The sequence below is a fragment of the Oncorhynchus masou genome, chromosome 16 (assembly GCF_036934945.1).
Source record: "Oncorhynchus masou masou isolate Uvic2021 chromosome 16, UVic_Omas_1.1, whole genome shotgun sequence".
Taxonomy (NCBI): domain Eukaryota; kingdom Metazoa; phylum Chordata; class Actinopteri; order Salmoniformes; family Salmonidae; genus Oncorhynchus; species Oncorhynchus masou.
In genome coordinates this window covers 7564928-7580266 of record NC_088227.1, presented here as the reverse complement: position 1 = coordinate 7580266, position 15339 = coordinate 7564928, and the positions used below count along the sequence as shown (strand labels likewise).

The 15339-nt window shown below is 41.0% G+C and overlaps 2 protein-coding genes across 4 annotated transcripts in view; one reads left to right on the top strand and one right to left on the bottom strand.

Annotated features, from left to right (window-relative positions):
* LOC135557397 (ubiquitin-conjugating enzyme E2 J1-like) overlaps positions 1-2580 on the bottom strand; it is a 29686-nt gene extending 27106 nt beyond the window's left edge. The window contains exon 1 of the mRNA XM_064990625.1: positions 2259-2580. Coding sequence (XP_064846697.1) covers positions 2259-2289 — 31 coding nt within the window. The 5' untranslated portion in view covers positions 2290-2580. The remainder of the gene's footprint in view (positions 1-2258) is intronic.
* Positions 2581-8557: 5977 nt separating this feature from the next.
* LOC135557394 (ankyrin repeat domain-containing protein 6-like) overlaps positions 8558-15339 on the top strand; it is a 53438-nt gene continuing 46656 nt past the window's right edge. For 2 of the 3 annotated variants that reach the window (XM_064990622.1, XM_064990621.1), the window contains exon 1: positions 11600-11975. The gene's annotated coding sequence lies outside the window, so the exon portion shown is untranslated. Of the gene's footprint in view, positions 8689-11599; positions 11976-15339 lie in introns of those variants that run through there. The other variant, XM_064990620.1, reaches the window with a different exon arrangement.

Genomic DNA, 15339 nt, shown 5'->3' with positions numbered 1-15339 from the left:
TCTTCAAAAAGACTCCAGCCACCCAAGCCATAGATTGCTACCGTGCGGCAAGTGGTACCAGTGCCCCAAGTCTGGAACCAACAAGACCCTAAACAGCTTCTACCCCCAAGCCATAAGACTGCTAAACAAGACTGCTCAACAGCTAATCAAATGGATACCCGGACTACCTGCAATGACCCTTTTTTAACTAACTCTCTTGCACAGACTCTGTGCACACACATTATGCAAACACAAACCCCAACACACACACATAATATTGCTATAAAATCGTAACACATATCATATTGGCACCTAAATATCGTAATAATATCTGGCAATCACTGGCAATTCCCAGCCCTAGTCAAAAGTAGTATACTTATATAGGGAACAGGGTGCCATTTGGGACATAAACCTCTAGGTTAGGAAAGGGGAGTGGTCAGTAGTAAACTCAGAGACCTGGGCAATGATGGAATTGTCTAAATCCTATTGTATTATTATGAATTTGGTTAAAAGTCATTATGTAACGGTGTCTCCCTGCTCACAGGACCCAACCTGTCTGAATCGTCCCCAGTTGCCTACAAACACTAAAATGCGTTATGTAAGATTTTGTGTACAGGATTATAATCCTATCCCACAGGTCTACTGACTGACACCCTGCTCACCGCAGGAGTCAGGAGGCCCATGTGGCAGCAGAGGCTTTTCTTCTGTCACACCCACTCATTGTTATTATGAGACGCAGCTAAAGAAGGGCTCCACATAGTATGTGTCCCAAATGGAACCCTATTCCCTACACAGTGCACTACTTTTGAACAGGGCCCATAGTGTTCTGATCAAAAGTAGTGCATTATATAGGGAATAGGGTGCCATTTGGGACATAAACCTCCTCTAGGTTAGGAAGGGGGAGTGGTCAGTAGTAAACTCAGACAATTCCATCATTGCCCAGGTCTCTAAATCCTGGCACTGTGATGCTGTGCCTTAGACCACTGCGCCACTCGGGAGGCCCTCATTGTGGGTTTCTAATGACATTTCTTAACACAAGTCAGCTCTACAAGCTTTTGGGACATGTCTCAGAGACAATGTCACGCTCACCTTACAACAATAAGCTATTGAAAAATGGAGACAGTGATACTCTAAGCATAGGTTCTCCATTTGCTTATTCACACAAAAAAATGGGATACTGTAAATGCATAAACTACCAGAAAGTGGTGTAGCCATTTCCTTACTTTGACTTGACCACCTTTCAAAACTGGAAGCAAATCTTTATTTGATCCTCTCTCAACACCCTGACTCAACTATAGCCTCAGCCTTATTTTGACCCCCTCTCAAAATCCAAACACTAGCTAACCCAAGCTGTATTTGTAAACCCTTCCTTTAAGACCTTAAATGCAGCCCACACCGGGTACGCAAGGACAAGACAACTTTGATCTACAATATTCTGAGCAGAGAATTTTTAAATCTTTCCCCAACCCTCCACACTATACTTGATCTAGCATGGAGGACAGGAACTACGGGCCAGAAAATGCTTTATGCAAAAACAAGGTTTCGGTACATATTTCTTGACACAGCCCAAGGCTGGCCAAAGAAGGCAGAAAATGAAATCTAGAAACCATGTCTAATTTGAGCTAGTGAGGAAACCACAGAACCGACTGAACACATGGAGCTTAGTGTAACTGATTAGCTGTGGTTAAAAGTGACATGTTCCAACCCACTCGGCTGTTCATGTTAAGATAATTCTGCACCTGCCTCCAGTGTGCACGTGTGTGTCCTTGTACCAGGCAAGCCAGTCAGAGGCTGAATAACAATGTCAACCCCAGAGGTGTCTGATATAGGTTCACTATTTGAGTGATTACTGTCTTTTTGGGTAAGGTGTTAGTGAATACAAATAACTTAACACCAACTTTTGATTTTTATCTATGCTCAAAGACTCCACTAAGTCTGATCAAATGAACAGAAACACGAAAATAGTATATAATGACTTCAATTATCGTCCGTGAAGTTGAGGTTAGGCTACTAAGGGACAGAAACCCTGTAAAAGGCCATGACGTCTAGATTATTTCTTAATATTATAACATTGTCATTTGTATTCAAATATCATTGGGCAAATAGTTTACTAAACATACAGTCAAACAAGCTAGCTAACACTAGATATTATCAGCATTATGGTGGAGTCACTTCTTCATGATGGGAAACCCAAAGCGAATAAAGCCAAATCCTTTCTGCTAGGCTAAATAGCATTAGCGAGTTCGACATATTGTAGTCTGTGTCATTTACGAACTTACCTGGGCTCTTGAGGTTATATTTGTTCTCCATTTTAACAAATGGACTCAAAATGTAGCTCGCGTCTGTTTAGGAGAGACAGCTGACACACGCACATCCAGCTAACACTAGCCAATACTGACTTTTGATTCGTCCAAAACATGCGAGCAATGTATTCCGTAAAGCCCAACGAGTGCCAAAAGTCGTATGCAGTTTACCCTAAACAGCTGTCATATGCGTTAGTTAGCTAGAAAGGAAGTCCTGACGTGGCACAAGTTTGTTGTTCCACGAATTTGGTGAGCGACCTGTTCGAACAGAGAAGAATGTCAGTCGTGTGACGTCACATGAAAACGTAAACAGGAAGTAGTAGAACTGTAAAGGATTTGAACGACAAAACTTTATCAACACACTTTCTTTCTTTCCCTCCATTAAGATATACTGAACAAAAATATCAATGCAAAATGCAAGAATTTCAAATATTTTGCTGTTACAGTACAAATAAGGAAATCAGTCAATTCAAATAAATTCCTTAGGCCACTATCTATGAATTTCACATGACTGGGCCGGGGTGTAGCCATGGGTGGGCATAGGCCCACCTACTTAGGAGCCAGGCACACTCACTGGGGACCCAGGCCCAGCCAATCAGAATGAGTTTTTCCCCACAAAAGGGCTTCATTACAGACAATTATCTTCAGCACCTCCTCAATTCTCTGGAAACAGCTCTGGGGGACATTCCTGCAGTCAGCATGCCAATTGCACGCTCCCTCAAAACTTGAGACATCTGTGGCATTGTGTTGCTTGACAAAACGGCACATTTTAGAGTGGCCTTTTATTGTCCCCAGCACAAGATGCACCTGTGTAACGATCATGCTGTTTAATCAACTTCTTGATATGACACAGCTGTCAGGTGGATGGTTATCTTGGCAAAGGAGAAATGCTCACGGACAGGGATACAATGCTTACTGACAGGGATGTAAACAGATTTGTGCACATTTGAGAGGAATAAGCTTTTCTGAATTTGGAACATATCTTGGATCTTTTATTTCAGCTCATGAAGCATTGGACCAGCACTTTACATGTTGTGTTTATATTTTTTGTAAATTGTTTATATTTGCGTGCATGCGAGATAGAGAGAGGTGGAAACTGAGCTGCACTTCCTAACCTGCCAAATGTATAACCATATTAGATACATATTTCCCACAGATTACACTGAAAACAAATCAAATTTTGATAAACTCCCATATCTATTGGGTGAAATATCACAGTGTGCCATCACAGTAGCAAGATTTGTGACCTGTTGCCACAAGAAAAGGGCAACTGTAAGGGTCGACGCTGGAGACGAGAAGCAAGTACATGGAGTGAACATTTAATGAACATTTAATTAGCACGAACAGGACAGCGTCTGGACATAACAACATTAATGCAGACACAGGGAACAAACGGGGGAGCAGACAGTTATAGATGGGGCAATCAACGAAGGGAAGGAATCCAGGTGAGTCCAATGACTGCTGCTGCGCATAATGATGGTGACAAGTATGCATAAAATGAAGGGCAGCCTAGTGCCCTCGAGCGCCAGAGGGAGAGCGGGAGCAGGCTTGACAGCAACCAGTGATGAATAAACACCATTGTAAATACAACCCATATTTGTTTATTTATTTTCCCTTTTGTACTTTGACTATTTTCACATCTTTATAACTCTATTCTTATGAGTGTAATGTTTACTGTTCATTTGACTGTTTATTTCACTTTTGTTTATTATCTATTTCACTTGCTTTGGCAATGTAAACATATGTTTCCCATGCCAATAAAGCCATTTTAATTGAAATTGATACATCATTGTGATTATGTTCAAAATCTATTCAACAAAACTGTACTCAAAATTTACTGAGAGCATATTCTATCATTTGAGCCAAAGCAGGATATTAGCTATTTATTCAGAAACACTTTTAATGGGATTGCAGTGCCCCTTCATAGCTCCATGGTGAAATAGGATTAAAGGGAGGGCTGTGCAGCTGTGGTTAATGTCATCTCTATAGTACCCCAGGGCCCTTCCCTTCTACCTCTTTGCCCTCCAGTCGACTCTGTCTCTGGACTGCCAGCCAGATGTCCCCCACATCAGCCTGCCAATTTGCATCAAGAGAAAAATGAGTGCACAGGATTATGTGTTTTTTAATCTTCAATTGATTAAATCCCCCTCAAATGATTCACAAAAAAATACATGACATCATTTTTTGATATCACATTCAAAATCAATGAATGCCCAGCAGGAAATGTCTAGCTATGTGTGCATTACTAATGTGGCCGGCCATTCCATAGCTGACTCCCATTTTATAACATCATCATAAAAGACAGCACATAATCAGGGTTGGATATTGACACCCGCCACCCTCCAAATGTGGGTAGATTTTGTAATTGGCCGCTAAATAAGAATGTCTATTTTACGAGCCACGTTGGCGGGTGGTCACACAAAGCATCTGGGAACAGTAAAAAAAATATATGAAAAACCCACATGTAGAAGTTGGTTGAATTGACAAGAAAGGCTACTGAGGTGTGACATTGTTCTAGTGTTTCTTTGCCAGTTACATCGTTTTGTTCACCCGCTAGATTGTTTTCAATTTTAGTTTGAGTTTATTGCAACTGCCTGGTGCTAGGAAGAGATTGCAGTCAGATATTTTTTTCATCAGACAATGGAGTGACCAAGTTACCACGGTAACGGCCCATCCCTTAAAGGGGTAGCTGAAAATGTTTTCCACCATTTTCTTCAAATCTGAAAATGTTGTGAAGCCACGAAGAATTGCATTATGGGCCCTAAAAGCACAGAAATACTGTCCACTGCTTGTAGACTTTGTATTTTGGGGAATGTAGTATGACGTCTGGGATTTCTTTTAAAACTAACTATATACATACTATGACCAATAAGCATACTACATACTCCATTTACGTCACACATAGTAAGGTTGATGTGGTTAATATGAGTATTCGATTCAAAAACATGAGCTGGCCGCACACCCAGAAACATGAGTATGTGTGGAGGTGCTGACTAATTGCGAACAAACTATAAACTATCAAAAGAAAGAAAGTTGCATACTCCATATATAAACTCCCAGCAATTTAATGGGTATTTACCAACGTTTCGGCATCACTGTAAAACTGATATTTGAAAATAAAAGAAACCTTAACCTGACAACAAATGAGATATTGGCAAAACAAACTAACAGCTCGGCACAGTGATGCCGAAACGTTGGTAAATACCCATTACATTTCTGGGAGTTTATACATTGAGTGTGCGACTTTCTTTATTTTGATAGTTTATAGTTTATTCGCCTTTAGTCAGCACCTCCACACACTTATTTTTCTGGGTGTGCGTCAGCTCATGTTTTTTAATGTAGATTGAAAAGTTTAAAAAATCTCATTTACTTATATGTAAATAAACCATATGCAATTGTCTGGGCAGGATCAGGCAGTGTTCTTTCAGGTGCAGGATTTGATCAAAAGAATGGAACATATGAATTTATTGGAGCAGCCCTTGTAGAAAAAGTGAAGAGAACTCAGATGCTTCTCTGAGAAACTGGAGTAGAAAATATGGGCGAGAAAAATAACATTATCCATGCCAAGGTTGTAAGGCCTGTCTATACTTTAATGATAGATTCATGTCTATGTGTGGCTCAGTCGGTAGAGCATGGCGCTTGCAACGCCAAGCGTCGTGGGTTCGATTCCCGCTGGGACCACCCATATGTAAAAAAGTAGTGGCCCCAGCCGACTTGTAAGTCGCTTTGGACAAAAGCGTCTGCTAAATGGGATATATTATTATTATTATTATTATTATCTTGAACCAGAATATGTACAGAATCAAATGGCCAATCATACACTTAATACTGAATCTACAATCGTTTGGTTCTCACTATTTTAGTTTGTCTTAATTTTCGCATTTATCTTCAACAAGAGACACTTTGAGAGACTACTTTAGCTTTCATACTTTATTGAAAGGACACCCGGTGCTGTTAAAAAATATATATGTCCACACACACACACACACACACACACATATATATCACAAACAAACACCATGGGCACAGTGTTTTCCTAATGGTATCTTTCCAGATCAACTGGCAAAGTACTATGAAGGGGGTGGTCCTTGACTGACTTGTGTTTCCATATGAATTCCCACTGCAGGTGTTGTTATTCTGCTTCAATGCTTGTGTTCCCATACATTCTGTCCTTCAGATCAATATTATTTGTCCTGTATGGGCACAAAGGGCATTATGACACAGCACAGAGCCTTTCTCCTCTAATAGCTGGTTTGCCTTTGTCCTGGCCAGGGCCAAGTCTTCATTGACAAGATTTCTTATCGCAAGGGACTTCCTGGTCAGATGAAGGTTAAATATATAAATAATACATTGAACAAAAATATAAACTCAACATGTAAAGTGTGTGTCGCATGTTTCATGAGCTGAAATAAAATATCCCAGAAATGTTCCATGTGGACAAAAAGCTTATTTCTCTCACATTGTATGAACAAATTTGTTTACATCCCTGTTAGTGAGCATTTCTCCTTTGACAAGATAATCTATCCATCTGACTGGTGTGGCATATCAAGAAGCTGATTAAAAAGCATGATCATTACACAGATGCAGCTTGTGCTGGGGACAACAAAAGACTACTCTGAAATGTGTGGTTTTGTCATACAATACAATGCCACAGATGTTTCAAGTTTTGAGGGAGCATATAATTGGCATGCTGAGTGCAGGAATGTCCACAAGAGCTGTTGCCAGAGAATGGAATGTTCATTTCTCTAACATAAGCCGCCTCCAACGTCATTTTAGAGAATTTGGCAGTACATCCAACCGGCCTCACAACCGCAGACCACGTGTATGGCGTTGTATGGGTGAGCGCTTCGCTGATGTCAACGTTGTGAACACAGTGCCCCATGGTGGTGGGGTTATGGTATGGGCAGGCATAAGATACGGACAACACAATTGCATTTTATCAATGCAATTTGAATGCACAGAGATACCGTGACGAGATCCTGAGGCCCATTGTCGTGCCATTCATTCGCTGCCATCAGCTCATGTTTCAGCTTGATAATGTACGGCCCCACATCGCAAGGATCTTTACCCAATTCATGGAAGCTGAAATATCCCAGTTCTTCCATGGCCTGCATACTCACCAGACATGTCACCCGTTGAGCATGTTTGGGATGCTCTGGATTGACGTGTACGACAGCATGTTCTAGTTCCCGCAAATATCCATCAACTTTGCCCGGCCATTGAAGAAGAGTGGGACAACATTCCACAGGCCAGAATCAACAGCCTGATCAACTCTATGTGAAGGTGATGTGTCGTGCTGCATGATGCAAATGGTGCTCACACCAGATACTGACTGGCTTTCTGATCCACGCCCCTACCTTTTTTTTAATGGTATATTTGACCAACAGATGCATATCTGCATTCCCAGTAATGTGAAATCCATAGATTAGGACCTAATGATTTTTTTTTAATAACTGGTTTCCTTGTATGAACTGTAACTCAATAAAATATAGAGAAATTGGTGCATGTTGTGTTTATATTTTTGTTCAGTATACCTTGCTGCCATGCTGTTTCTTTGTATTCTGCTGACACTTGCTGGTCAATGTATGAATAGTGTTGCCCTAGATCTAGTCTTTCAGGGAAACCTATAAAACTATATGCACTTTTCAAAGTCAGTGTTTGGACACTCCTAATTGTTGTGAGTGTCCAAGAGTGAGACGAATGTGGCATTCTCAAAAGTAATAGGCATTCTGTGTGAAATGTCAATATACATTTTTAAAGCAGAACTATGTCACCCGTCAGTCCTAGAACACAGGCAGTGCAGGATATTCCAATGTGCAGAATCCATTTGAGGAAATTCTCAGTCTTCAACGTTTGCCACTTCACTTCTCACCTGAACAGGTGTGCTTCCAGGTTCTTCCACATCGGTGCAGATTTTTTTATTTAACTTGGCAAGTTAGTTAAGATCAAATTCTCTTTTTAAATGACGGCCTACAGGGAACAGTGTTCAGGGGCAGAATGACAGATTTGTACCTTGTGCAGTTTGGGGAGTCAATCCAGCAACCTCTCGGATACTGGCTCAACGCTCTAACCACTAGGCTACCTGCCAGACGAAGAAAAGGAAACAAGCAGAGGAAGCTCCTTTGGCATCAGACTAATTGGCTTCACCTAGACTTTACTATACTGCTCTCCTAAAATCCTGTTACCACAAGAAAGAATAAAAACGCATAGTGTACTTGCCCACAGTTTTAAGAAGACTCACCCAGTCACCACCAGATAGCGCGTGAGAGCGGTGATATATCTGCACTCCATTAAATAATGTTGAGCTGAACTTTCTCTAGTAATTACTTGTGAATAGGCTTGCTAGGCTGCGTTGTCTGTCAGATGCATACACCCGAAATAATTTCACATCAATTATGTCGACAAGGTACGTTTTTCTTCTCTAAACGTGTTGAATAGCCATGAGTAGCAAGTGTTCATCCACCTTGTTGTTGAGGGGACGTCACAATCCAGTAAAAACAGTAGCTAAGTGCGTCATATGTTCATGTGAATGTTCTGTGTTTACAGTACGTCGACATTTCTTTACCTGTTGCTTAGCCAGTACAAAGTAAACAATGTAAGAATTTGAAATTACATAGCAGTATTCGTGAAAATTGTTGTTAAAATTGCCACACGCCATGCTGTTCATGCTCGCCCACATGAGAAAAAAACGATAGTATGCTATGGTTAAATACTATAGGTTTTCACTGTAGTGTTTTTGCAGACTTTACTATAGTTTTCACCATTACAAAAAAAATGCCGTTTTGAAACCGCAGGAAATTGCAGTGGACTGTTATTTTGGACGCGGTATTTGCAGCATACTGCAGTTATACCGCATTAAGCAAATAAGGCCCAAGGGGGTGTGGTATATGGCCACTATACCAAGTATAAGGGCTGTTCTTATGCACTACCCAACACGGAGCGCCTGGATACATCCCTTAGCTGTGGAATATTGGCCATATATCTCAAAACCCCGAGGTACCTTAATGCTATTATAAACGGGCTACAAATATAATTAGAACAGTAAAAAAACATGTTTTGTCATATCCGTGGTATACTGTCTCAAATACCACGGATTTCAGCCAATCAGCATTCAGGGCTCGAACCCGTTTATACCTACAGTTATACTACAGTGCTGCAGCTGTACTGCGCTCTGACTGCAATCTTTTTTCGTAAGGTTATTGTAGTGTTTTTGCAGAATAAACACTATAGTGAAACCTGTGGTATTTGTTGTAGTGTTTTGGACATGACTATTATACTGTAGTATTTACAGTTTACAATAGTATATACTATAGTAATTATTGTAGCCAAATACCTCAAACCCCTAAGGTACCTTATTGCTATTATAAACTGGTTTCCAATGTAATTAGTGTAGTAAAAATAAATGTAAAATAAATCTGCTTCTACCATGACATAGACTGACATAGACTGACCAGGGGAAAGCTATGATCCCTTATTGATGTCACTTGTTAAATCCACTTCAATCAGTGTAGATGAAGCGGAGGAGACAGGTTAAAGAAGGATTTTTAAGCCTTGAGATAATTGAAACATGGATTATGTATGTGTGCTATTCAGAGGGTGAATATTCAAGACAAAAGTGCCTTTGAACAGGGTGTTGTAGTAGGTGCCAGCAGCATTGCAGTGTGTCAAGAACTGCAATGCTGCTGGGTTTTTCACATTCAACAGTTTCCCTGTGTGTATCAAGAATGGTACACCACCCAAAGGACATCCAGCCAACTTTTATTGATTTTTAAAAATTGCTTTTACCTTTATTTAACTAGGCAAGTCAGTTAAGAACAAATTCTTATTTCCAATGATAGCCTAGTGGTTGTTCAGGGGCAGAACAGCACCTTGTCAGCTCAGGGATTTGATCTTGCAACCTTTTGGTTACTAGTCCAACACTAGGCTACTCTGCCACCCCTCGCAAATGTGGGAAGCATTGGAGTCAACATGGGCCACCATCCCTGTCGAAGGCTTTCGACACCTTGAAGAGTCCATGCCCTGGCAAATTGAGGCAGTTTTGAGGGCAAAGGGGGGTGCAACTCAATATTAGGAAGGTGTTCCTAATATTTTGTACACTCAGTGTCTGTTACCTGTGTGAGGAAATAATATAATAGAAAAGTACTTCACTGTACGACTCTATTTGTACCTGTTAGGGTGCTCATGCTTCTTAACTACTATCTGCACACATCAAGGTAATACAAAAAGTATATATATATATATATGTATGACCTTATTTTATTGTTATTATATATCTATATAAGGTCAAAGCCAAGGCAGCTTAGGCGGACAGCTATAACCCTGCCTAATGTGGTCAAACAAAGCCGCTGTGCTACCGTTAGCCTCAAGGTGAATTCACCAATTTGTAAGTCGCTCTGGATAAGAGCGTCTGCCAAATGACTTAAATGTAAATGTAATGTAAATGCTACAGGTCAACCCAACACAAGAATCTCTCACAGCTCCCATGGATGAGAGCTGCTGGTAGGTCAGGTTACAACCATCTCCACATCTCCAGGGCGTAGAGCAGGAATCACAAAGGGCTCGCTCTACCACAGGCAGAGATATCTGTGCACGCTCACGCTCTTATTAACAGTGGCACTTGAATAACCTCCCAAGCTTGGCTCACATCGTCTGTGAAAGGATATGGCGGACGCTGGCTCTTAAGAACCTGCCATCATGGGGACAGGCTGCCACTCTCCATGATGTGGTTTCTGTGTATGAAACTGTATCCCTTCACTAAGGGTAGGACACCCAAACTTTTATTTTATTTCACACCATTTCTTCTGGAATGTGAGGAGATAGAAAGATACCCACCTCTCAAAAAAGTTGAACTTGTGATTGCCACACTCTCTCACAGAAGCTGTTGTATCAGAACACCTCAGGATGGATGTTACAGCACACCTTCCATCTGTCTCACAACATGTGTTTCAATACTCCAGCAAAGTTAAGGTTTCGGCTCATCTAAGGTGGTGGCAGCTCAGTTGCCACTAGTTTTAGTGCTAGAACGCACTTCATTTTAACAGTGTAGCCCAGATTTAGTAAAAATGATGATCCATATTTGGATAATCTCGCATACCCCACTCACCTAATTTAGTTGCTTGTATACACCCCCCCCCCCCCAAAAAAAATGTTGGTCATTGCTGGTTAATGATAAACTAGTCTACCCAGTAAGATGCATTTCATAGTATGACATGAGTAGCCTGTTGAGGATAGCACAGAAATAACCGGAATTGCCTTTCACTTTCTAGTAGGAAATAAAGTGACAGGCCAGTGAGAGGGTTGCAGTCCCATAGGGTGGCGCCGGGTGCAGAACCGATGGACTGCTTCTCTTCCCAAATAGGGGGATTGTATCAGCGCTCCTTCATTTCACCTCATTAACAGAGGCTGTCACGAGATCTATTGATATGCAAATTGGACAGAGCGAGTGGTAGTGTGAAGACAAGCTCGGATTGAGTTTACTTGGGAGTTGGGTCTCAGTGCGCGTCGCTCCCGTCCCATCTGTTTTTACTTTCTGCATGGATAAACCACGGAGCCATCGACAGTCCCCTCAAGCTTCTCGTTGTCTTTCAATGTAAATAGCCCGCACCGCTTCTCGTGCTTCGAATCGGGTTTATCTTCCAAGGATTTGTAATCGGACGGAGAGTTCGTCTGGCGAATTACGCGCGGAACATTTTGGTATGAGCTCAATATCTGATACTTTTTGCTATGATGTATTTTATTCCCCGAGCAGATCAAATCATTTCTTGGGTTCCTTTATTTAATCATGTTCAAATCTGGGACTATGTGTAGCCTATGCTGCGTTGGTCAAATTACATTTCTTGGCCATTTGGATTATTGATAATTAGAGACCAAAATGGATGCCTTTTGAACAGTTTAGCGGGACATCCCTGGTCCCAGACAGGTAGTAGAACTCCACGTGCCCAAGGGGTACCAACGACAATGCCATATACTGGTTATCTAGGTCTATATGAATAAAATAATGTATTATCTATTTCAGTATATGTCCTTGCCTATCAGGGTGAAGGAGAGGGAGAAAGTAGTTTTAAATTGAGGGGAAAGTTGAAGAAAAACAAAACAGGCATATCAGAGAGATATACACAGGCAGCCACATTTGGCTTCTCCGTGGACTGTAAGCAGAGCTTGTAAGGGCCTTATTATTGTCAGAGTCAATTACAGGTCGAGGTTTAATTACCGTGCTAAGAGGAAATCATTAGCAGAAATCCCCTAGGCTGTACAAACCCCAATTTAATAGAAAGAAAGCTTATATAAATTTAAAGAAATGACTCTGTTTTTTGACTCTTTTCTTGGAAAGCTTTAGATTGTTAAGTAATCCATTCTGAAGCGGAAAATACATTCACTGTTTTTCATATGCAGAATAGTTAAGCTTATTGCCTTTCATCATTAGAAAGACACACCAAGGTGGTGCATTTATGTAAATAGGTGCATGATTGAGCGTCATCCACCCTCCAAGGGCTAACTGTCTGTTTCAAGTAGATTTGATCTGTGTTTCTTGAACTACAAACAAAATTCTTTCCCCTCATTACACTGGCCTCCTCCAGCTAGATTGTTTTATGTGTTTTTATGGATGGTAAGAAATAAGGACATGAGAAGTCAAATGCTGTAATTTTCTGTTAAACATATTGTTGGGGAAGGGAACTCTGAGACAGTCTCTGAAGCATTCCTTGGGCATCTGAGTGGTTCAACAGTCTAAGGCACTGCATCTCAGTGCTTGAGGCGTCACTAGACACCCTGGTTCAAATCCAGGCTGTATCACAACCAGTCGTGATTGGGAGTCCCATAGGGCAGTGTCCTCTGGGTTTGGCTGGTGTAGGCAGTCATTGTAAATAAGATTTTTTTTCTTAAATGACTTGCCTAGTTAAATAAAGGTAATAAAAATGGAGCTGCTGAACACCTTAGTGATGACAGATTTGGTAGACATTTCTGAGTCACAGCTCTATCAGAAGAAGGTCCGCATGCTTCCCAACCGGAAACGTTTGTGCGTATATTATGAAGATGTTTTTTCTTCTCGTTTTTGGTTGTTCGGGCACACTGCATTTTTCTAGAGGCAAGGCGAAGTTCAGAGCCGAAGTCTACGCCCCTTCGTCGGTGATTGGTCAACAGTCGGGATTCTTCCATAGTCTTTGTTGTCTTTCAACGAGAGAGACGACTCATTTTCATGCACATTTTTTTCATTGAGAAATACAGCACCAAAACATACTGAGTTTGAGTTTTATTTACATGGACAGTGCACCGTTTGAGGAACAGTGACGGTTTTAGCCAGCCGGCTAATTTTCAACCGCAGTCGCTGGGCAGGTCATTGAAAGCAATTGCATTAACAATACAGACAAACAATGCAGGTGCAACATAGGACAAGCAACACGTAGAACACAGTCAGAGAAATGGCACAAAATGCAAAAAAACTAAATATATAAAAGCTGCAAAGTGGTTCCACACCTCACAAGCTACAGATAACATGGAAAGTGGCAATACACAGCTAGGAATTATGTTCACAAGTCCGATTGACCTTTAGCCATGTCTTTATGTTTTTTTTTGTGAAGGTTCGACAGTTGCGTGTGTCTAATGGCAGTGTCTTCCAGACATGGGAAGTTCTCACAGAGAAAGCAGATTGACTAAAGGTGCTTTTCTGTAAGGGAACTATAGTCACCTCTCATGGCAGACCTTTTGGATCTGTTGCCATGGGTTTGGGTTTTCTGTTTGACTAAAGTACTAAGTGGAGGGGAAACCAGACCATTTAGGATCTTTAATATTGCACAAATTTTTCCCCAACTCAGGAGCTCATGCCCTCTGAGGATCTAACAGTGATGATGGCTATTGGGCTTTCTATCAAGCACTGAGAGCCTGTTTGTATACAGACTGAATGAGTTTTAATGTTGAACAACAAGCTTGGGCCCAACTAGTTAAGCAGTATGTTAAGTAGGGGAGTATCATAGCATTGAAGTACAGTTTTGCTACCTCTGTAGTCAAACAATTTCATATGAATTGGAAATTAGATAGGTTGAATTTGGTTATTTGAGTTACCTTTTTAACCTGCTTTTTAAAAGATAGATTGGAATCAAGTATTATGCCAAGGTACAGTACTTAAAATTGTATATCACCTAGAGCTTCTCCCCTGACACATAGACAGACATCTGTCTCAGAGGCATCAGTTTCCCTCTTTGTGAAGAAAATGCAGACTGTTTTTTTTTCCCATTGAGATGCAAACATGAGTCACTAAGCCACTTTGTAAGATGACCATGATATTAGTGAGTTAGTGTGCAGCTTGTTGTTTGTATGCACATATATCACTGCATCATCTGCATACATTTGAACTTCAGACCAAGTACAGACAGAAGGCAGGTCATTAATGTACGAGCTGAACAGGAGGGGCCCCAGTATTGACCCTTGGGGCACGCCCACATCATAGCTGAGGGTGGGAGACAGCTCATTGCTCACTCTGACACACTGGGTTCTGCCTTCAAGGTATGATTTCATCCATCTCAAGGCACCGTGGGAAATGTTGAACTTGGACAGTTTTGTGATGAGAATGTCGTGGAAATTCATACACAGGGATACAAAGTCAAGCTTAAATGAATAATTGTTTATTGTCAGCTCTGGAGAGGTTCCAACCAACTCAATGCACCATTTTACACATGTCAATCAGGAGCTCTACCTGGGCAGACCCAAAAGTTGTCTTATATACGACTATACACGGACAAGTTATATTCGCATGATTTAGCATAATTAATTAATCATGACTTTTGTTTCATTCATGTGACCAACCAATACTGGTTCATAACATGTGACAGACCAACACCTCACGAGGCTTCTTTCTCTCTAAACTGAGTCCTTGAAACGGAGATATCTTTCATTCCTTCTCAAAACACGGTCTGGGCGTAGTGCCAAATTGCAGCTACTGATAGTGAGGATTTGTACAGTCAGCCACTTGCATGAACACAGAAATTGGTTATTAGAACAGCACATGAATAGAAGACAGAAATGAGTTCTAAGAAAAGCACAAACATTCACATTCCCATTGCAA